Source organism: Emys orbicularis, chromosome 8 (assembly GCF_028017835.1).
Source record: "Emys orbicularis isolate rEmyOrb1 chromosome 8, rEmyOrb1.hap1, whole genome shotgun sequence".
NCBI lineage: Eukaryota > Metazoa > Chordata > Testudines > Emydidae > Emys > Emys orbicularis.
The window spans coordinates 26,283,986-26,305,501 of NC_088690.1; the positions used below are offsets into that span (position 1 = coordinate 26,283,986).

At 38.6% G+C, this 21,516-nt stretch overlaps 1 protein-coding gene across 1 annotated transcript in view; it reads right to left on the minus strand.

Annotated features, from left to right (window-relative positions):
- Nucleotides 1–20,196, minus strand: part of LOC135882824 (vitellogenin-1-like) — a 44,716-nt gene extending 24,520 nt beyond the window's left edge. Inside the window, exons 1-19 of the mRNA XM_065409851.1 lie at nucleotides 20,157–20,196; nucleotides 19,797–19,817; nucleotides 19,429–19,580; nucleotides 17,471–17,722; nucleotides 15,384–15,545; nucleotides 14,687–14,838; nucleotides 11,381–11,531; nucleotides 11,119–11,276; nucleotides 10,855–11,020; nucleotides 9,611–9,736; nucleotides 7,266–7,484; nucleotides 5,027–5,244; nucleotides 4,832–4,929; nucleotides 1,704–1,828; nucleotides 1,506–1,607; nucleotides 1,302–1,421; nucleotides 852–1,041; nucleotides 673–766; nucleotides 370–555 (exon numbers count right to left, since the gene is read on the minus strand). Of these exons, the coding sequence (XP_065265923.1) occupies nucleotides 370–555; nucleotides 673–766; nucleotides 852–1,041; nucleotides 1,302–1,421; nucleotides 1,506–1,607; nucleotides 1,704–1,828; nucleotides 4,832–4,929; nucleotides 5,027–5,244; nucleotides 7,266–7,484; nucleotides 9,611–9,736; nucleotides 10,855–11,020; nucleotides 11,119–11,276; nucleotides 11,381–11,531; nucleotides 14,687–14,838; nucleotides 15,384–15,545; nucleotides 17,471–17,722; nucleotides 19,429–19,580; nucleotides 19,797–19,817; nucleotides 20,157–20,196 (2,732 nt within the window). The remainder of the gene's footprint in view (nucleotides 1–369; nucleotides 556–672; nucleotides 767–851; nucleotides 1,042–1,301; nucleotides 1,422–1,505; nucleotides 1,608–1,703; nucleotides 1,829–4,831; nucleotides 4,930–5,026; nucleotides 5,245–7,265; nucleotides 7,485–9,610; nucleotides 9,737–10,854; nucleotides 11,021–11,118; nucleotides 11,277–11,380; nucleotides 11,532–14,686; nucleotides 14,839–15,383; nucleotides 15,546–17,470; nucleotides 17,723–19,428; nucleotides 19,581–19,796; nucleotides 19,818–20,156) is intronic.
- Between the last annotated feature and the right edge of the window lie 1,320 nt (nucleotides 20,197–21,516).

Below are 21,516 nucleotides of genomic sequence, written 5' to 3' on the forward strand. Positions count from 1 at the left end.
TATATATTGTGTAGTTATTTGAGAGAAAAAATGATTAAATGAATGTTATAAACAATTTGGGCCTAAAAGTGGTTTAAAAGAGAAAAGCAAGTGAAGACCACCGGAGAGAAGTGGCATTTATATAAGCATAATTTTTGATTCAAGGCATTTACTCTATAATAAGTAAGTTATGCCAGACAGTGCCAGTCAGCCAAATTATTTGCATGGGGTGATTCCTAAAAAGGAAATGCATTTTATTTTCAAAAGATTCCTTTCTGCATTACTACATAGGAAAAATAATATAATATCACCAAAAGCATCATAATATGACTGATACAACCTGATATGAGAAAGTTCAGAAATCCGAGTCATAAAATGGATGCAGCTTACCTTAGAGTAACAACATCAGTTTCCTGGCTGCATGGTGGGATTTCCAATTTGAAATTCTTATCCTTAATATTCAGAGTAGCCGCAACGTTCATAGGGATATTTATATTTGCTTTAGCATGTGCCTCCAATCCAGCTTGGAACAGGTGTGTATTAGTTCCCATTACAAAGATCATGTCCTTGACCATGCTGAAAAATTAGAACAACATGGTGAAGTTGCAAGCATACAGTAAACAGCTGACAGATACTTACAACTGCCCTGTGCATTTGGAAATATGATCGTTTTATTTTGTACTAAATGTTTACCTTAGGGTCAGCTTGGATCGCACTTTAATATTGGCATTAAGTAAGTCAGCCAGTCTGAAATCGGAACTTGGAGTTGGTGAAATCTGTGCTTGAACTATTGTAAAGAAAGAAAAGAATATGAAACTGTGTAAAAAGTACCTTGCAGTCCTGCATACCACTTGATTTTCAATTTGCCTTACCACTTCCTGCAACATTTGTGAAAGAAGCATGATACAAGCTTGTCTCCATTGGGAATCCAATACACATAGGCACAATGCGACGGACTTCCGCAGACAACAAAGCTTTCGACCACTGGGTCCCTACACCACTTTGAAGATGATTTATGAATTTCTTTATTGAGGGAATTTTTTCTTCTGGTCCATACAATGCCTGCAATTATAGATTTGCCCTGTTTAAATAAGTAGAACTTGAATATCATAGCCCATGTCACAAATTATGCTCCAGGAGAAAATCTGCCAGCAGTGATAATAATTACTGTTGATCAAAGTTTGAACTTATTGTACATGATCAAATCCTTACAGCAAAACATCTCATGAGTGTAAAGTTAAAAAAAAAGGAAAGAGAGAAAAAAAAGAAACAGTATTTTATGCCTTTTGATCATGTGTCTGATGGTACTATCAAAGAGCTACCTGTAATAGAGTTTGGATGGAATCCTTATCAAGTGCACCAAAGAGGATTTCTTGTCCAAACATCTTCATGTAGCCTGATGCAAAAGGTTTATCACTGGACTGTGCCTTCCAGTCAGAGAGCTGTGTGACAAGAAGAAGTTTGTTAGAATGTTCCTGGCATTGGTAGGATTAACCCCTTACTACATTTTTTTTCTGTGAACGCACCGTTTTCAGAACTTCCCTCACATCAAATGCACTGTCAGAATCACTGTCAGGTAAGTGTCTTTTCGCTAACATCTCCTGCAGTCTTTCAGCTTTCAGTCCCACCTGCGTAAAGAAGTAAATCAGAAATGAAAAAAAGTGTGGGAGGGATAAAAAAACAGTGATATTAATCAGAGAAAAATTGTGGGAACGCCCATTTACCTCCAAAGGTTCAGCAATGTGTCCAACGAAATGGGCCCTGAATTTGGACAATGCTATTGATGGGAATATGCTGCCTACATTATTCAGTGTCAATGAATGGGCTGCCATTCCAATCATAAGAGACTCTAAAGAGAAAGGAAAATATACAGTAAAACGCAAGCTCAGTTAGTTTTTAAAACCACAGAGTGCAGACTGTATCAATTTACTAATTGCATAATATGAGCAATACAGCATGACATGAGAGAGGCCAGAAATCCCAGTAATAAAACTGATGTCATAAAACTGTCATAAACAGAATATTCTGCATATTTGAACTATTAATGGACAAAATTACAACTCCCCTGCTCGTTGCATAGCAATTATGCTATTTTTTCAATTGCTTCTGCTATATCATTTACATCCGGTCAGATTCTGTAACATCAGCTTATGCGGTGCATTTACAAGACATCATTCAATGTAACTTGACAAAGGGGATCAGGAATTGAAACAGATTTGCCATCCTTTGCTAACAGTTATGGGAAAGTGATATAGATGTCCTATAAGGACAGATGGTGAGGTGTAGACGTGTCTCCCAAATTACTCTAAGGCAGTTAAATACATCTAGTAATAAATGTTGTAACTCCTTACATGAAGTGGCACTAATTGCTCAGTAATTGTTAACTGTCAAGTAAATACAAAGCAATGTAATTTATATGTATTTCCCGTTCTCTAGGTTTATCATACACAATGGGGCAGATCCTAGGGCATGGTTAATCTGTACAGAACACGTCAGCTGGCTCTGTGCTAAGGTGGTTTAAAACTCTCCTTTGCACTCCCTTGATCTTGGTGCAGCTCTGTCCAGTCTAGTCCCTGTGCTGTGTGAAAGTAGCCTCAAGGCTCTTCTAAAAAAAATTGGGCTTCAACAACAAGACCAAAACCATATGTGAGAACCAGGATAGCATAGGGGCATCCCTACTACATCTCCTTTCCTCCACTCTTCCCTTGTTACACCAGCAGCAGCTAGTGTGAGTGGCTGAAGAACTCCTATGTTAGATCTCTGCCACTGGAGGATCACCCTTACTTTGGAATTATACTCCACATGCTTGTTAAACTGGCTTTAGGACCAGACTACACCAACAATGCAGCACAAAGTTGAATAAACTTTACTGAGACCCCATATTGCTGCAATCCCATTACATAACACAGGAATCTAATGGAGAAAGGACTGGAGGCAACAAACTAAGCCATCAGGAGATATAATTTCGTACGGTCTCCAATACAGCCAAGAGATGTCATTTTAGTGTGTAATGATCCCACATCGGATCACCCACTAAGGAGTAAATCTGAGGCTTTCAACACCAGAAACACTGGTCTCCGCCAGTTGAGATAGGTCCATTAGCTAGTAGCATTAGTACTCTATTATCCTTTATATGAACCAGCCACTGATGTGTGTTACAGTGCATATTGTCTACATTCTAGGCCATGAAATCTTGTCATTAACCCAAACATTGCACCTACTGACACTTAATAAGAATTGCTGCTTGTAAATGATTAGATGATTACACAAAATGTATTAACTTGAAGAGAGCATGGACATTTTCCATCAGCGTGTGTCAGTAACTCATACAGCTCGAGTATCAAATATTTTTAGTTTTCTGAGAAAATATTTACCAATATTTACCAATGCAAAATAGTGTTGGCACAGTCATATGATGCACTGTAGCCATTATATCTGGAGAGATGTGGATACATATAAATGTATCTGACTAAATGGCATATCTCGAGGAAGACTGAGAGATTGATGGAAAAAACCAGTGCTGACAAAAAGCAATGTTAAAAAATGAAACCCTAAAATATTAATAAATGTGTTTTATTTAATTCTGTAATAATTTCTAGAGTATCTCCCTGAATGCATTTTAAAAGGTACAAAAGTTCACATAGCACGTATTAGTGATTGTATTTCTTCAGGCGTTCTCTGTCTGCGTCTCCAAGTTAGCAAGCATGTGTATCATATATTACTGTTGTCACTGTGGTATGTACTGTACTTATTGTCATTGTAGAGCAGATTAAATGGCTATGTAAAATCCATGAAAAAAAGGCAGAGCAGTAACAAGATCTACCAAGGCGTTGCAATAAAATAATAAAATAATAATAATTAATAATTAATCAATAACAACAAAATACATCAACATTTGTCACTGTAGGTTTAGAATGTTTCAGGGACTTGTTTTTCATTGATTTTTTACAAAAATAGCTTTAAATATCCTGATAAGTTACAAAAGTGATAAAAACATCCAAATACAGAGGGACTGTGTTTATAGATATAATTCCCCTAGTCTGCCAGCTAAATATGCCAAATTGTTGGGGCTGTCATGGTCATTTGTATCGGGGAACCACTTAAATAATCACCATTATCAAATAAAACTTGCATGAAAACAGCTAGAATTTGGTTGAGCAAGCATGTGTCTTCTTATCATGCTTTCTCTCTTTATACAGCTAACGGCCATACACAGCCTATGACCTGCGCATGAAACTCCCATTGACAGGAGTGGGATATCAACAGGATCCCATGCATGGATCTACTGTATTGTATAGGAGAATTAAGGGTATGATGGTGCAAGCAAAAGCTATGAACGTAAATCTTAGTTGTTTGTGGGAAAAGGAAATGTTTGTGTCTGAATATTTTCAAACTTGAATATTTAAAGATGAGCACCTATTTTCAGAAGTGTTGAACATTCATAGCTGCATTTGAATTCAGGGGGAGTTGTGGAGGCTCAGCACTTTTAGAAATCAGACCACTTATATTCAGTTTTGGTCAGTTTTGGTGCCCAACTATGGTTTGAAAACTTGGCCTATGTCTGCATTGTTCCTAGCCCATCATGGAAGCTATATTGGGCTGGCTGTGTACAACGTAAAATGCACAGGGATATAAATCTCTTTAAAGGAAGTATCCTTAGATATGACATTATATTCCTGATGATAGAAGAATTTTCAGGTGCAATGTGCAACTGACAAGCAGTTCAGGAATCTATGGGTAGAACTGGGCTTGTATGATTGGCTTGTATGATTCCCCTCCCACCCTTAACTTATGTGTATTTTATTTCAAAGCCTACAGGTGATTAATATAGATGGAGAAATTTGAGCCTTACCTCTAAACATACTAAAGCGGAAAACTTTGCTGAATCGATAGCCAGGTCTGTCAAGTTTGGGGCTGAGTATTCTGATAGCCATTCTGCAGGCAGAGGCCCTGAAAGATTCAGTGAATTGTACCATATTAAAATCTCCATTGCAGTTTTCAGGAAAGCAAGTTTCTCTTTTAGAGAAATAATGTGTAGTGCCCTTACACGACTTGGAGATCCGGAGCTGTACTTCTGCCCAGAGCCCTCAGGGAGGTAAAGATGAAAGTTGCCACTTGCATGCTAGGTTCTTTTAGCATAGCATTAGCTAAAGTCACCAAGACAGGAAGACCTGGTTTGGTTTCAAGCAGAACAAAGGCAGCAATCATTCGGACTTGAGGATTAATCTTGTGGTTTAGGAACATCTCCAGGGTAATATCTTGTACCTGAAAATAGTAAATAGAATTTTAAGTTACTGTATGTTTGAACATTTGCAATTAACTATTCATCTTTTCCCACCCTTTACCACAATTGTAGTACAAGTCTTGTGTTAGAAACAAAATCCATGCTTAATTTTTTCCATTTAATTCTTGCAAGTAATGTGGCAACAAAGTTCATAATTTTAAGTTCAGAAGGGACCATTATGACCATCTAGTCTGACCTCATCGGGCCAAAGGACCTCATCCAATGCATTTTGCATGAAACCCAGAACTTCTGTTTGAGCTATAGCAATTCTTTTAAAAAGCTAGTCAGTCTTGGCTTAAAGCCTTCAAGTGATGAAGAACCCACCACCTACCTTGTAAGTTGTTCCAATGGTTAGTTACCCTGAACGTGCCTTTTTTTCTAGTCTGAATTTGTCTAGTTTCAACTTCCAGCCATTGGATCTCATTATAGCTTTATCTGCTAGACTGAGCAGCCCTCTACTATCAGAAATCTCTTCCCCACATAGATACTTGTAGATTCTCATCCAGCCACCTCAAGTTTACACAACAAATTTAACTGCACATTGTTATCTGTGACAAATATAGTCTGAGCTGTACAATATTTAGTAGTGTAAGCATCCAGGTTGTGCAGTGTAAGGGCTTGATCCAAAGTACTTTAATGATCAAGCTCTAACTGACCTGATATTAATTCAATGATGTGGATTAGCAAATGTTAAAATAAAGGTGACTACAAGGATGCAAATGTTTCCAAAATGTACACAACTATTTCAAATTAAGCAATGAAATGAAAGGCCACCTGGTAGGACTGATTAGTGCAAATTTGTGTGTAGTAAACCACAAACCTGGGATCACATTGTTTCTTATACGGTGGAACACCCAGTCATGGGCATTAAAATACTTCAGATTAGGGTTTTTCCAAAAAGTGCATAATAAATGTTATGAAATAACTGCCTGGGCCACATGAAGAGTGCTGGGCTCAGGGGGAATCACAGCCACAATACCGCTTTGAAACACCAAAGCAGCTTTTTCTTTTCCTCTGAAGAAGAAACCATGGCTCAACCCCCATCTCCCTGCTTATATATCTCATGCAACCTAGCAGCTGTTTCCTTATTTTTTCTGCTAAAAACACATTCTGGAGCAGCTTACCCTGGAGCCAAAATATGGGATCAAGACAACATATACAAAAATTGGGTATAACAGAAATCCTGATAAAGCATCAGTGGGATGTTGTGAATTCAGCTGACGTAAAGATTAATTAAAACCATATACTTTTTTTTTTGTTTAGAACAAGAAAAGAAAAAGAAAAGAAAACAACAATATTCCACCCCGAGTGATTAAAAAAGAATCTTGAACGTAAGTCAAACTTGAAAACATAAGGTTTCTGGTTTAGAATAAGACTGTTTTCAGGTGAGAGGAGCAGTAAAGCCTGATCTGTGGAGTAAGAGACTATTTTGTGCTGCCTGATCATAATATAACTCAAAGACAAAAGTCACATTTAATAAATGTTCCATTTATGGTTTAAACACACACAATGTCTATACATTCATAATTAGGATTCAACTCTGCAATATCTATGAGATATCAATATATATCTAAGATTTAGATATATATTGGCCCTGATTTATGATTAGATGTGACACTTAATCTATAGTTAATATAAATCTTTGGAAAACCTTGCTTTGTGGGTTCTCTCTCACACCAGTGTTGAAATAACACTAAACACATTTTGATCAGTAACTTATCTCTCATGTATCTTTGGAAAATAAGATTTTAAAATGGAAATGCTGACAACAACCCAACAACAGAATAATGAACATATCCTTATACTAAGCTATTCCGTGCGTTCTGAAATACTGAAGATGAATGTGTCATAAGGAATTGGAGGTTCCCACTCATAAATAATGGAATTAATGTAAAGAAAACCACCAGAAGTATGTATAAAATGCCACCCCTGTCTTGCAACAAATAAAAACAACATGTTGAGCTTATAGCACATGCTAAAGAGGGATTCTTTGTTTCCTTACCTTTCGTGGGTCTCTCTTGGCCAGGTTTCTCAGGGCCATCACTGCATTACTTTGAACCCTGACTGGGAGATCAGAAGCACCAGGTGCATATCCTGGCATAAACTTCATGATGCGCTTTAGGATGGTTGGATGTCCTACATTCCCAAAGGTCTTCAGGGCCAGGACCATTTCTTCCTCCTTGGCCCTGCTGGATGCTTCAGCTGCAAAATCATACAGTGGCTGAAAAAACAAAAAGGGTTTAAATTGCAATTCGGTTCTGTAGACATACCCTGAGGGGGTCGTTGAGTCGTTTTAGTTTGTTCAAATATTATTATTATTAAATTATAATTTAATGAAAGTATTTTCAGTTGCATTTAGTGCTCATGGAAATTGCTGGAATTTTAGCTCTGAAGACTGAAGTTGTGAATTTGTTCTTGGAACAAGTACAGCATAGACAGCAGCAATGCACAGTTCCTCACCGATATACCTTAAACATGATGGGTTAGATGTATACAGGGCCGGCTCCAGGCACCAGCTGAGCAAGCAGGTGCTTGGGGCGGCCAAGGGGAAGGGGCGGCACTTCGGGCTCTTCGGCAGCAATTCGGCGGCGGGTCCCTCGGTCCCTCTCGGAGGGAAGGACCTGCCGCCAAAGTGCCGCCGAAGAAGAAAGCGGCGTGGTGGAGCTACAGCCGATCGCGATCGCGACTTTTTTTTTTTTTTTCACCACTTGGGGCGGCAAAAACCCTGGAGCCGGCCCTGGATGTATAAAGGCACAAATGGCAGTTAGGACCCAATTCCCAATGGCTTTCAATGGGAGTTAGGAACCTGGCATTGGTGCATTTGAAAATCTTTCCTTTCCTGCTTAAGAACCCCACTAGATTCAATAAGACAGACTAGTCTTTGGGCCCATTCTGTCTTTAGTCTCTTTTATGAGATGGTTAATAAAGGTTCCAATCTCTGCCAACTGGAGTGGCAGTTTTGTAGCATCGACTTCTAGGGAGACCACCAGGCCATTTCATTCTGCTGCTTGTAAAGCAAGCAAATCCTAACGTTTTTTAGTCACTGGGCAGGATTTGTACTTGTGGTCTAAACAGCTGTCATTTTTGAGTGTGTGGCTAGAACTAACTCTTGCCTGGTAGAGAACTTTTCTGACTGTACAAACAAGGGCTGAATGAAAAAAGCCAAAATATCACAGAATATTTTCAATACATCAGATAGGCCTAAAGAGCAACTTTTGTTTTTTAAGACATCATATTTTTGATCTATTAATTCAGCTCAAAACTTGCACAGGATAATACTAATAGGCAAATCCAAATTTAAAACATTTCCTGTCTGACCCCTTGCTTTGCTTTAAACACTTCCCATCTCCCAATAACATTTGTCTTAAATAGCTGGGAGGCAGTGTAGCATAGTGGAGAAAGAGTGCTACAGTTCAGGACACCTGGGTTCTATTCCTGGCTCTGCCCTTGGCCTGCTGGGTGACCTTGTGCAAGTCACTTTAGCCCTCTGTGCTTCTGTTTGCCCAACTGCAAAATGGGGAAAATGATACTTACCACCTTTGCAAAGCACTTTAAGATGTACTGAGGAAAAACGCTGTATAAGAACTAGATATTATTATTGCCAGTGTAGTCTATTGGTTTAAGTAGATGACTGGGTGTCAAGATTTCTGGGTTCTATTCCTAGCTCTACAACTGACTCACTACATGACTTTAGGCAAGGAATTAATCTTTGTGTTCCTTAATTTGCACATCTGTTAAATGGTTATATTTATGAGTACCATGGAAGTGTGTCCATAGGCGCCAACTTTCTCCGGCGCCGGTGGGTGCCTGCGCCCCCCCTTTCCCTGTCCCTGTCCCCACCCCCATTCCAACCCCACCCCCAAAGTCCCCGCCCTAATTCCGCCCCTCCCTGCCCCTATTGGGTCCCTTTCCCAAATCCCCGCCCCGGCCCCGCCTCTTCCCCCAAAGCGCCGTGTTCCCCCTCTTCCCCCTTCCCTCCCTGCCCTGTGAATGAGCTGTTTCACAGCGCAAGCACTGGGAGGGAGGGGTGAGAAGCAGGACGCGGCGGCACGCTCGCGGAGGAGGCGGAGGCTAAGGTGAGCTGGAGAAGGGGGCGGGGCCACAGGGAGCTGCCGGTGGGTGCTCAGCACCCACCAATTTTTTTCCATGGGTGCTCCAGCCCTGGAGAACCCACGGAGTTGGCACCTATGAGTGTGTCATGAGACTTCACTATAAAGCATTTTGAGAGCCTCAGATAAAAGATGCCACGAAAGCGTGCAGAATGATATGCTTTGTCCTTCCAACCTTAATTGTCTCAATTACAATTTTTCCATTAAAAAATAAATAAAAGAAATTCAGGCTGTGTACCTGGAGAGCTGACTCAGGGCAGGAGTCCGAAACGGAGCAGTACTTATGAACCAATGAGCCATAGACTAGATAGGCAATTCTGTGCAGTAAAGTATCTGAGCGTGAATGAGCCTTTTTCAGGATGAGCTAGAGAGAAAATATTTGGACATTACCATCACTAGCAAGAAATAATTTAATTTTTATTTTGCATTTATGTACGTTTTATATAAATCCGCATGCAGGAAAAGGCAATGCATAGCAACTGATATTCCCTGAAAGGCTGGCTTCTTAGTTGATCAGTGGCTGTTACTGTATTTCACATAGTGACTACATGGTATCTCTGAGAAACTTAAGATTTGTTGTTTTAATAATATTCCAGATTTTGATTTGGGTATTAAATTCTTGTTGTAATGCAAAGGGTGAAAAATCACCAAAGTAGGGAAGGTGAATTTTACTGAGAACTGAGTGGCGCATAGTATTCATAAAACTATGAGTGTTCTTTGTTGCTTTATAATTGCCGGAACTGTAGGGACAAAAAACTAAGAGGGATACTAAATATATCCCAATAATTCAGACTGATGGGAATATTTAGCATGAAAGCATATGCTAACATCGGACTTGAATCCATCACTTTCTGCCCCATAGGTGAACATGCTAATAACTGATCTGTGCTGACATTCATAGAGGGCCAAGTTTTGCTCATAGAGGCATGGCTCTCATTGAAATTAAGAGGAAATGACTTTATGCTTCTGAGGGCAGAATCTGACCCACAGAATATGTACAAAATTTTATAATGAGCCTGATTCTACTCTCTCTTACACAAGTTCATTCCACACTGGCATAATTCACTTGACTTCAGCAGAATTACTCTGATTTATACCAGTCCTGATAGGACAATCAGGCCCAATATATTCTGATAAAGCAAAACATGTATTTCTTACTATCTAGCTGTTGTGGGGTCCCTGAGTTACAGAGCCAATCTTGATCTAACTATAAAGTTAATTTGGACAAAAGACTTCCAGAAATCAGTTTGCAACATTAAAACTACATCACTTAGGAATATTCAGCTGTTTCATTCTGGCTTCATCTATGTCCCTTTGATTGCTTCCACCCTTCCAACACTGTCAGGAAATAAAGTCTTTTCAGTCTCACTACCGGATATAAAACCTTTGTGTTTTCAAAGCCTTTGCAATCTTGCCAAAGGAGTAAATACAATGGATGCTAGAATTGGTGAAGAAAGATTAGAGAGTGTTAAAACATCCTACCACAGCTTCCTCTATCACATCACGGGTTGGTGTACTTAAATGCAGGCCCACAAGCACTGCCTGAGCTGCTTCCAGGTCACTGAGTTCTTGCCTTTCAATTTTATGCCTTAAGAATCTGATTGCACTATGAGTGGAAACGGCAGGAATTATATCCCAAATCAAGCGCCTGCAATAGGAAAGACAATGATCATTTTCCAGATCTGCATCTGAACACATTAATTTCATATCTTCAATCATAGTTTTAAGAATTAAAGTTACTATTACCTGTATACAGGCCGGCTAGAAAACTGTTTCCAAACTGACTCATAGATATCATCATTTGCTGCCCGGAAAAGCTGTACAAGCTGCAGGAATTTTGATGGAGCATCACTAGGAACCCGCTCATGTGTGTGCTCTACCAGATACCGCAGGTTTTCCACTATCTGCAAGAAAATTAAAATATACAGCAAGATCAAATATGTTCCCTTTCCCACATGCATCAGCACTGATTTACAGCGAAATATTTACTTCCGGCAGTTAATTTTACCTGACTCTCCAAGTTTTTGATTTTGAATAACTGGCCGGGAAGCTGAAGCAATTCACTGCCAAAATGGTACCGAAGTGATCCACGTTTCCGGAATTCTGTTGATGGGACTTCTGAGGAGTGTTTTTCCACATCACTCAGTACCAGCTTCTGCCTGCAATGGAGAAACCCAGTGAACTAACATCATGAGATCCAGCGTGCAAAATTAAGAGAAGTTCTGCTCTGAATATAATTATGTATTTTTACAAAAGTGTTTTGTTATCAAGATGCAAAGTTATTCACAAACATATGCACTGAAATCCAGAGAGAGGGCCTGATCCTGAGAGAACCTACAACTCCCAATACTCAGAACGTCTCAGGGTCAGATCTAGACTTTACTCCCCTTTAGGAGTAAAGAACTAAAATTCCAGGGGAAGGGAAACTGGGACAGGAGGAGTATGTGTGTTGGGGGGGGGTAGGATGAGGGGGCTTGATAAATAAGATCACAGGAAATGTGTGTGTTATATGTACATTTATGTATTGAAGTTCAGACAAAAATAACGGACTTGATCCTTCATCAGAAATCATCACTGAATTTTGAGCCTGTCTAGAGGTTTCCTGCGAGTTCTTAAATACCTCTTCACTTTCTGGTCTCAAATGGAAGTGAAAAAAGTGAAATATTGCAAGAAATGTTACAGTCTCTTCTTAAATTATTACTGACCCAACTATAAGCAGAATGTCCTGGGGTTTTCATAAGATGAAATGTTCTCATGAGATTTCCCCAACCTGATTTCTGAAGCAAAGAGATTCAGATACTTTGGAAAAACATCCAAACCTCTGGAAACTTTTCAAACTGAGCTAAACCATCACCCTTCATCATCAAGAAGTTTTTAATGAAAGGCTGTGTTTGTAAACATTTCTTATCCTTGCCATATCTGTGGCTAAAGGGATGTGTCCTATCCTGCCAATTACATTTAAATAGACCATTTAGGACAATATAATACTTTTAGGTATTTGTACTGAACATCTGAGAACATTCCAGTAGATATGATTGTACTGAATAGTCTCTAAAACCTCCATAGAAAATTGGCATGTTTACTTTGGAATCTCTACAGAGATCTTTTGAAACATTCCACACACTGTTTCCATAGGAATTTCATAAGATCTTTGCAAAAATATTATAGAAATATTCTACAGACAATCCAGTAGGAGCTGAATACAAGGGTCTATACAATCAATAGAGATTTTTCCTCTCCAGAAAATGTATACAATATTACTGGAAGGGCATTGGAGTCAGGAAGTATAATGCCAGGTACACTCAGACAGGTTTCTCTCCCCCTTGCAGCACATGCCAAATCTATTACATACCTTCAGCTCTGAAGTATTGGGAAGAGGCATATGTGCATATATGGGAAAATGAACATCAAGGCTTGGTCTACACTTAAAACTTATATCAGCATATCTATGTCAGCTGGGACTGTGAAGGGGAAAAATAAATCTAGTGACGTGGCTATTCCAACAAATCCCCCAACGTAGATGCATCTTGCCAGCAGACACACTCTTCACTGGCATTAGCTAATGCTGTTCAGAGAGATGGCGTTACTATACTGGGAGAACACCTCCATCTATCAGCATACGGTGAATCTACATTGGGGACTAGGCTAGCATAGGCTTTGTAATGTAGCCATGGCCTTAGGGTAGGGTTAAAAGGTAAAATAATAGTAAAACTCCCCCGATTTCAATGGGAGCAGTGTTAGGCCAGCGGTGAACAGTTTTGAAAATCTGACCCCAAGTGTATTAAATTTCTTGATATTTTACTTCTGACTTATATGAAAAATGTATTTAAAATAGCTTTAGTTATCTGACAAATGCTTCCTGGAGACCCAGACTGCATGCCCTCCTCTTACTACCCCTTAGTGGTTGGCCAATTCTGCTGGACAGTTCATGGAGTATAGGAGCAGGGAGCAGAGCAAAGCCACTGCTGAGTCTCTTTTCCACTCTTTTGGGGGCATCAAGCAGCCCTTGAGGAACAGGAAGGAAGCAGTCTGTGCTCTCCTGAAGACAGAGGGCCAGGTCCTAAGGGGGTGGAAATCAGTGTAGGTCCATTGGCTCCAAGAGGGATATGCTAACTTACAACAGCCTAGGATCTGGTACCTGGTCTGCAATTATGCCTGACCCTTTCCTGGGCTGCATCAAACACCGTTCATCATCACCACCCAAATGTGTATCCACATCTGATCCTTAGAGTGTAAAAGTTCTTTAAAATACCTTATCCTACCCCCGCTTGTTCACTGTTTAACCAAGTTATCATGCCCACTTATGCTCCTCTTGGCCAATTAATTGCTCTCCAGCCCTTTATTCATTTTTGTTGCAGTTCTCTGAACTCCTAATTTGTCTTAATCTTTCTGGTATTGCAGTGCCTAGACCTGTAGGCTATAGTGGAGGGGACAGTTCCTCACTGAATTTTATGGAGCAATGCCAGTTGACATAAGCTAGGATCTGGCTTGAGGTGAAATATATCTAAGTGATAAAAAGAACTCCCTATCTTCCCTACTCTGTGACATGATTTCTCTGTATACAAAGCCCATAACTAGAGTTGGTCATAAAATAATTTGTTTCTGTGGAAAATTTTGTTGAAAATTAAAAAAAATATTCATAAAGAAAATGTAAATGTTTTTGGATTTCAGCTGAAAAGTGGAAGGTTTAAATTTTTCAAGCAAATATTTTGAGGTCTTGGCCACAAAGTTTTTGACATAAATTCAAAATTTCCCACAGACAGCAAACACTTTTAGTGTAGCATTTCATTGGTTAAAACCCCAGGTACCCATCAAAAGCAGTTGTGATGGAAAATTTTCAACCAGCCATACCCAAAACTGCATTGGCAACATGACAAATTTCAAACTGCTGTGAATATCCACATGGGTCTCTTTCAGTGACGTGGTTTTCCAGGGATCTTCCTTTTAGTGAGTAACTGTATATCAGAGTATTTTACTACAAATAAATTAGTTTGCATTTTTTCAGATCAAATTGCATTTATCTTGGCTTTTAAGGCATAAATCAAATATCCCAGAGAAATAAACTCATCAAATACTGCCAACTTTAGCTAGCAAAATTTGGATAGTTATGCACATGTTTCAGATTTATGACCAACAGTGATGGTTGTTTTTTTATTATCTGGTTGAGGCTTTATATAATGTAATATTGCCAGTCAACATGTGGTAGGTACAGAGGTCTCAATTCAGTTAGGGAATTTGACTAGATTACTTAGATGCTGAATTAGTGAATTAAAGGGATATGTAATTTTGGATCAGCTATGCAGATGTACAGTACCTTGCTTCTACTACTGCATCCCCTCCAGTGACCTCATGGAATGGTGTGAACTGATGGATTTCTTGGACATCAGCTTGCACAATTAAAGCCTCCTCACGGGAAGATTTGATTTTGTAATTGTAAGTAGTGGTTGCCCGGGAATACTTGTTTTTCTTCAGAATGAAAAAGTGACAAATAGAAAGTTATTTAATTTAAATTCCGTGAATAGAATTCATAGATAGTAGGCTCAGAAAATACCACTTATACCATCCAGTGTGACACCCATTTGTTTGCAAGGCTACTCTCTATATTATTCCCATTAATGTCTCATGTGAACTCTGCTTGTATATTTACATAATGGAGTTCAATCCCATTGCTCATACTGCTAAGAATTTTAAGCATAAACTTTTCTTTCCTTGAATTTAAGCAACTGATCATTCTTTTGAGAGGGTAGAATTTTGTTCTGAACAGAGACAGCATGAGACATATGTACCCCTATTCTGAGGGCATAATGTGACACAGAGGTTTTGCAATGGCCAGTACACATGAATACCATGCAGAAAGCAAACATAGATAATTAGATATAACAAGCCTGATTTGCCTTCCACTTAAAGTGGTATAAATCAGGAGCCAATGTAGTTAAATGGGTGCAAAACCAATGCATGTCAGAGAAGAATCAGCCCCACAATGTGTTTAAATATAAATCCATCTTACTTACTTCTCTGCAGGCTGGGCATTGGCAAGTATATGCAGCACCAGTAAACATCTGAGCTCTCTCATCACAGCTGCTTAGGTCCTTGGATTTTGTCACATAGATTTGATTTGCTTTCCTGTTTTCTTGAATCACATAGGTTGTATTGCAAACACCATCGATCCCAGCCTGCCAAAAATTAGAACCAATCAGCGCTGTCTCAGAGAATGCTTCTCTTGATGCAGAATTGCTGGATGCCTAACATGGATCTCTACTGTGCTCTGACCATATTTAAAAAACATGCATGTACTGTCAAAGGGCCAAAGCAGGGGTCCCACTGAAAGCACAGACAAAATCCCCGCTGACTTCAGTGGGATAAAATTTTGGCTCAGTGAGAGGTTTGTATCAATTTCCAATTAAGGACTATGGAATAGGAAATATAATTTGGAAAAATTAATAAATATGTGCTGAAATAATTTGATCAGTCAGAATTAAACTTCAAAAGCAAGAGATTTTTTAGTTGCGGCTGATACTTTGCCCTTAAAAATCCCATTATACCTAATCTCCAGCTTATACATTCCTCTATTAGAGGCTTCAGAATAGCAGATAATCTGACACACAATGTGAGCAGCAATAATTATACATTAGTTAAGAATAGTGGAGCTTTAACTGTGGATTTTCTTGCATTAGAAGGTTTAACTCAAATGTTTAATACTACTTTAAGATTTTATATGTATAAGGTGTATTGGTTCTCTTCAGTCAGTGAACAGGACTTCTACTAATGTTAAAGGGAGATAAGTGAATATATTTTTGGGGGAATGGTTCATTTCCTGACTTTTCATTGTTAATGGTAGCATACAATTACTCCAAGGACTTAGTGGTACGGGACCTGATTTTTCAGACCTCAGTTAAAACTCCCATTAATTAAGTGATCTCTTGTAAGTCATTTATCACCTGATTCTTCATTCCTTAAATATCCCAAACTCTTATTGACCTCACTGGGAGTTTAGAAGGCACAGGAAACATAGAGTCACACTCTGCAGCTCAGGTTCACCTTCTGTGTTTTGGGACCTATCGTGATGCCTATCTTCCTTTCTAAAGTTCTTTGAGATCCTCAGGGAAAGATGCCAAGGTTTATTAATCAGTAAATGACGGAGTAAAATAATGAAAACTCAGAGAAGATTTCAGTAGCTAAACCCATATGTGTAGGTTGGCAACCGGACTACCACATGTAACCAATTCATTTAGAAATAATGAAGATGTGCAACTGGGCATTGCAAAATACTGCATATGCTACAGCTACAAGGTCTCAATATGGTGCTGCAGGTGGAACACATATTGTGAAAAATATGAGATCCTGAAGCTCATTTCTGAACCTTATTCTGATCATATCAAGTAAATGAAAGTGGTTTTGGGCTACATTTGCAATAAAAATATTTTGAAAGCACAATAATATCAATGAAATGAAAACCAACCTCATCAATGTAAATATATTTATGCAAAACTAAATCAATTTCAATCTGTGTGGTGAATTTCAATGTGGGGTTACTTAAATTGGTATTAAAACCCATAAAACAGTGGAAATTCCAACAGAACATCAAGTACAGCTGTAAATGCTATTATAATAACACAACATCATATGTACTATATTCCTTCTCAAATAGGAGCTAAAGGAGATTAAAGTATGCATGATTTCTTAGAGACATCAAATTGCTATTATTTCTAGATGAAATGTTAATAATATGCTGAGGATTTAAGCTTATTTTAATGTACTATTCACATTTTTTGTAGACCAACATTATAGCTTTCAGAGTGGTTTCCTTTTTCCTTTTACCACCCAACAAGCCATGTTTTCTTAGTTTCTAATGTTGTTAATGCACTCCTGAAATCATTGGATCAATTAGATTAAAAATCTATACATTTCTCTGGACCATTAAGGCACAGATCTACCAGTGGCAGTACAGAATAGATGAACAACTTTCCTCTAAGTCTAGATGTTGCTTACTAGTAAATAGACACTTAACACTGAATTCAGATAAATGTGTTAGAAGAACCAGAAGTGTATGCTTATTCAAATTACACCACAAACATAATTACCAAAGCAAAGTGCTCACCTCCTGCAAATTATATGTATTCTGTGACTTCTTCAGGGTGAATTCCAGCACATTCAGGAATCCTCGATAGAAATTAAGACCATCATCTGAGAGAGCATCTGGAGCCATAAGATTTCCAACACGGCCATTGCTGTATTCAAATTTGACGGGATTTCTGAGTTGTGCTGCAAGAGCCTGGGTCAGTTTAGATGACCGTGCAAATGGATCTCTAGGCCAGATACCATTGTATTCTGCTGCTTCAAGTGAATGAATCTGGGAGAGAAGGGGAAATAGATTTCCTATTAACATTTTTCCATGAACTTTTTTTCTTAGGATTTTATGAAGCAATACCTCAAGATAAAGCCATGACAGGGACTTGCAGATGTGAAAAGGGGCTGAGTGGGATGTTTCCACACATACCATCCTTTGTCTCAATTCACAGATCATCTGTCTGGCCCAAAGGTTGGCCTGTGTACAGAACTGAGCCAGAGAAGAGACACACTAAGCCCTATTCTACCACCAGAACTGTGGAAGACCTGCAGTAAATTGTGTGGAAAGTCACTGTTACATGAAGCAGCATTAACTCAGGTGGCACTTGCTATGATCCCCCTAACTGCAGTCACAAAGCACAGCCAAGGGTAGAGCTAATAGTGACATGGCTGCTGAGCTATTATTAGAGTCACAATTAGTGTGTATGGGGGGGGAGGGGGGGCTAGAGAGCAGAGTGGAGGAATTGTCCCTCCCTATACGTTTTACCTGGGAACCTTGGGGTTGGAAGCTCAGATAGCTGCAGATCTCTCTTCTCCACCTCATATTGTAGCCCTGCTGCAGTGCAAAACTCCCCCACCCCCCAACACACTGCCCCATCAGTGTGCTTCTGCCATATATGTTCAGTTTCCAGGGCCCATTCAGTACTTGGGCTTTCAGTGGAGACTGCCAACATGGGTGAGAGTTATGCTGGTGGTTTTACGATGAAGATACTTGTCTACTGGGAAGGGGTCTGAGACCATTAATTTTGATTTAAGGTAGATATGAACCAGTGGCCTGCAAGTGAAAGGTTAATCTCCTGCGCCATTCACTTCTCCAAAACCAAATGCTTTAAATTTAGCAGCATAAAAATAAACGTCCCCTATAGCTGAAAGGGCATGCCATGTTACATAACCAAAGAGAGACATTTCCTATTGCCTTTCATTATATCCTATAAGAATACACAACAGCAGGCAGCTACTTCAGTTGGAAAGTTCCTGCTCTTTTCAGGCACTTATTAGGACACAGCCACTAGTCTTTCCTATCTATAATTTAAATTTGCCAAGTGAAATCTTTTAAAAAGATGATTTTTCTTCCACACACATACAAGACTAAATGGAATCAGTCTAGAGCAATAAAGGGGTATGTTTCAATACATTCATTGGAAGCACACATAGGCTTACATTAGAGGTCAAAATCATTTTCATATCATCAGAAATCTTTAGTAATTACTCAAAAATGTTAATGTCAGCATACAATAAAGGAATACAATCTCAGTGTAGCACAACATGGCATTTCCCCACTGAAGCTAAAGAAACAGCCAGAAAAAAATACGTATGCCAGATATTGAATGACATCCAGCTGCTATAATATGTTTATTTCTGTTTGTTTGCTAGTTGCAAAATCAGTTGATTAAATAATCTTAGGTTGTACAGTTTGGGAACAATTGAATTGATCCAGTAATGAATTATTATGCATTTGAAATTACATTCTGTTGTCTCCCTGACCACAAAGCAGAAGAAATCCTTCAAGCCCAAGGTTGGCTTGAGCTGAGAATTACCTGGCAAAGTGCAAATAGAATATGGGGAACTGCATAAAAAAATAACAGTGTCAGTTACATTCTGCCTGAGTAAGCAAAACATATGATGAAACTTAATTATTTCCCCAAAGCTTGAAAAAAAAAGTCAGGTAGGAAGATAATTTCAGCTTTCACATTGGATACATTTTCTTACCCTAATAAGACAAAGTTTTGGCCCAATACCACTGATTTCCACTTTACATTTTACTTTTATTCCAGCTCTTGCAAGTCCTCTGTCTGGAAGTCCACTGAGAAATACACTTTCATAATCATATGTGTAAACCTTGTTTTCTTTGAAATCAGGTTCTGTAAAGAAAAAATGCTCAGTAAACATTATAGAGAACCTATAGAATATATTTTAGTACACTTAGCTCCAAATAGGAAAGATCAATTTGTTAATTTTGATATTACTTCTGAAGCACATTAGCAGTTGTAAAACTAAATTAAACATTCCTACACCTTTCAGATTATATTTCAATTGCACCCATTAGAATGATATAATCTGATAGGAAAAATACTTACGATAATTAAGATGCTGACTCCCTGAAAGAGAAAAAATATATAGAAATTATGGCAAAGAATCATTTTACAATTTTTTTATAAAAAATTACTGTCCAAATTTTTATCTCAACTTGTGAAGTACATGCTGCATAATACTTTCCAGTTAATTCTGTTAATTTTTAAACACAGATTTTTATTCTAAAGTCAGAATATATCCAAACTTTCCTCCCCTAGACAATGGAGAATTTGGTATCAGGTTTTCTTGTCCATTTATGCAACTTTGAAGTTTATATTTATAAATGAACAACAATTAGTCTCTTAAGCCTTATTCAAAAAAGTCTCTGCTATAAACCTATCCAGACAGATAACGTACTTACGTACCCACAAGGGTTAAAGTCAGAGCTAGAATTAAGTCCCTCATTATGAAGGATAAGCTAAAGGTGAATGTGCCGGGTTCTCTTTTATAAAGGCATAGTGTATCACATGATCATCAAAGTGAAGTTCCAAAATAAATAACCATATTTCAGAATCAGTATTGATCAATCAAAAAACAAACATTTCTTGTGGTAGGAATGCTGTTAATGCAAATCTATTGGATAATTTAGACCAAATGTATCTTTTCTATGAAATATGGAATCTATTTCTGATATTTCTTGTTTTCGCCCTTTTTTCCCATTTCTCCACACACATTTATACAATAATTCAACAACTGGCAATACATATTTGGGCTTACTTTAAAAACAGTGGAGCCAGATTCACAGCTGATGTAACTCAGCCTAGCTCCACTGAATTCAGTGAAGTCATGATGATTTACACCTCCTGCATATCTAGACCACAAGCTCTTTGAGTATCAGGGGGTAGCCGTGTTAGTCTGTATCTACAAAAACAACAAGGAGTCTGGTGGCACCTTAAAGACTAACAGATTTATTTGGGCATAAGCTTTCGTGGGTAAAAACCTCACTTCTTATCCGAAGAAGTGAGGTTTTTACCCACAAAAGCTTAAGCTCTTTGAGACATACATCAGTTCTTCAAAATGACATAGTCTTAAAGGAGGATTTGTGCATGATTTAATCTTCCGGTGACTGAGATTTGTGCATGTTGCTTTAGGTCACAATCCTGCAGAGAAAACCATGCAAATGCAGAGCCCCACTGAAGTCAATGAGGCTCAATGACTGTGCATGGCTCCCTCTGCAGTTCTCTTTGTAGGAGTGGGGTCTTATTACAGACTTGTGTGAAGCTATCTGGGGAGAGCAACTCCCTCAGATTCTGTTGCTGGTTACGTGTGTATCAATCTCGAATAAATGGGCTGGCCATTTAGGTCAATGGCATTACTCTAGATTTACACCATAAAAATGAAAGGAAAATTCACCATTTTCATGGGAGCACAGAATCACAGGGTTTAGAGGAACCTTGAGAGGTCGTCAAGTCCATACCCCTCTGCTGAGGCAGGACTGTGTTTACCTAGACAAGTGAACCTATTTTGCTGTGATATCTTAAGAGGAGACTGTAAGAAGAGGCAGTGGGTAAAATTTTTAAAAACACCCGTGTGTGTTAGGTGCATTATATCCCATTGACTTTGAAAGGAATGGCCACTAAATCACTTAGGTGATTTTTGAAAATGTTACCCACTACCTCCAACTCATCTTATATAACTTTTTGATGCCCAACTTCTTGTAATGATGACAATTATTTTAATCTTCCTTTGGAAAAAGTTCACAATGTGTTGCAAATCCAATTTCTC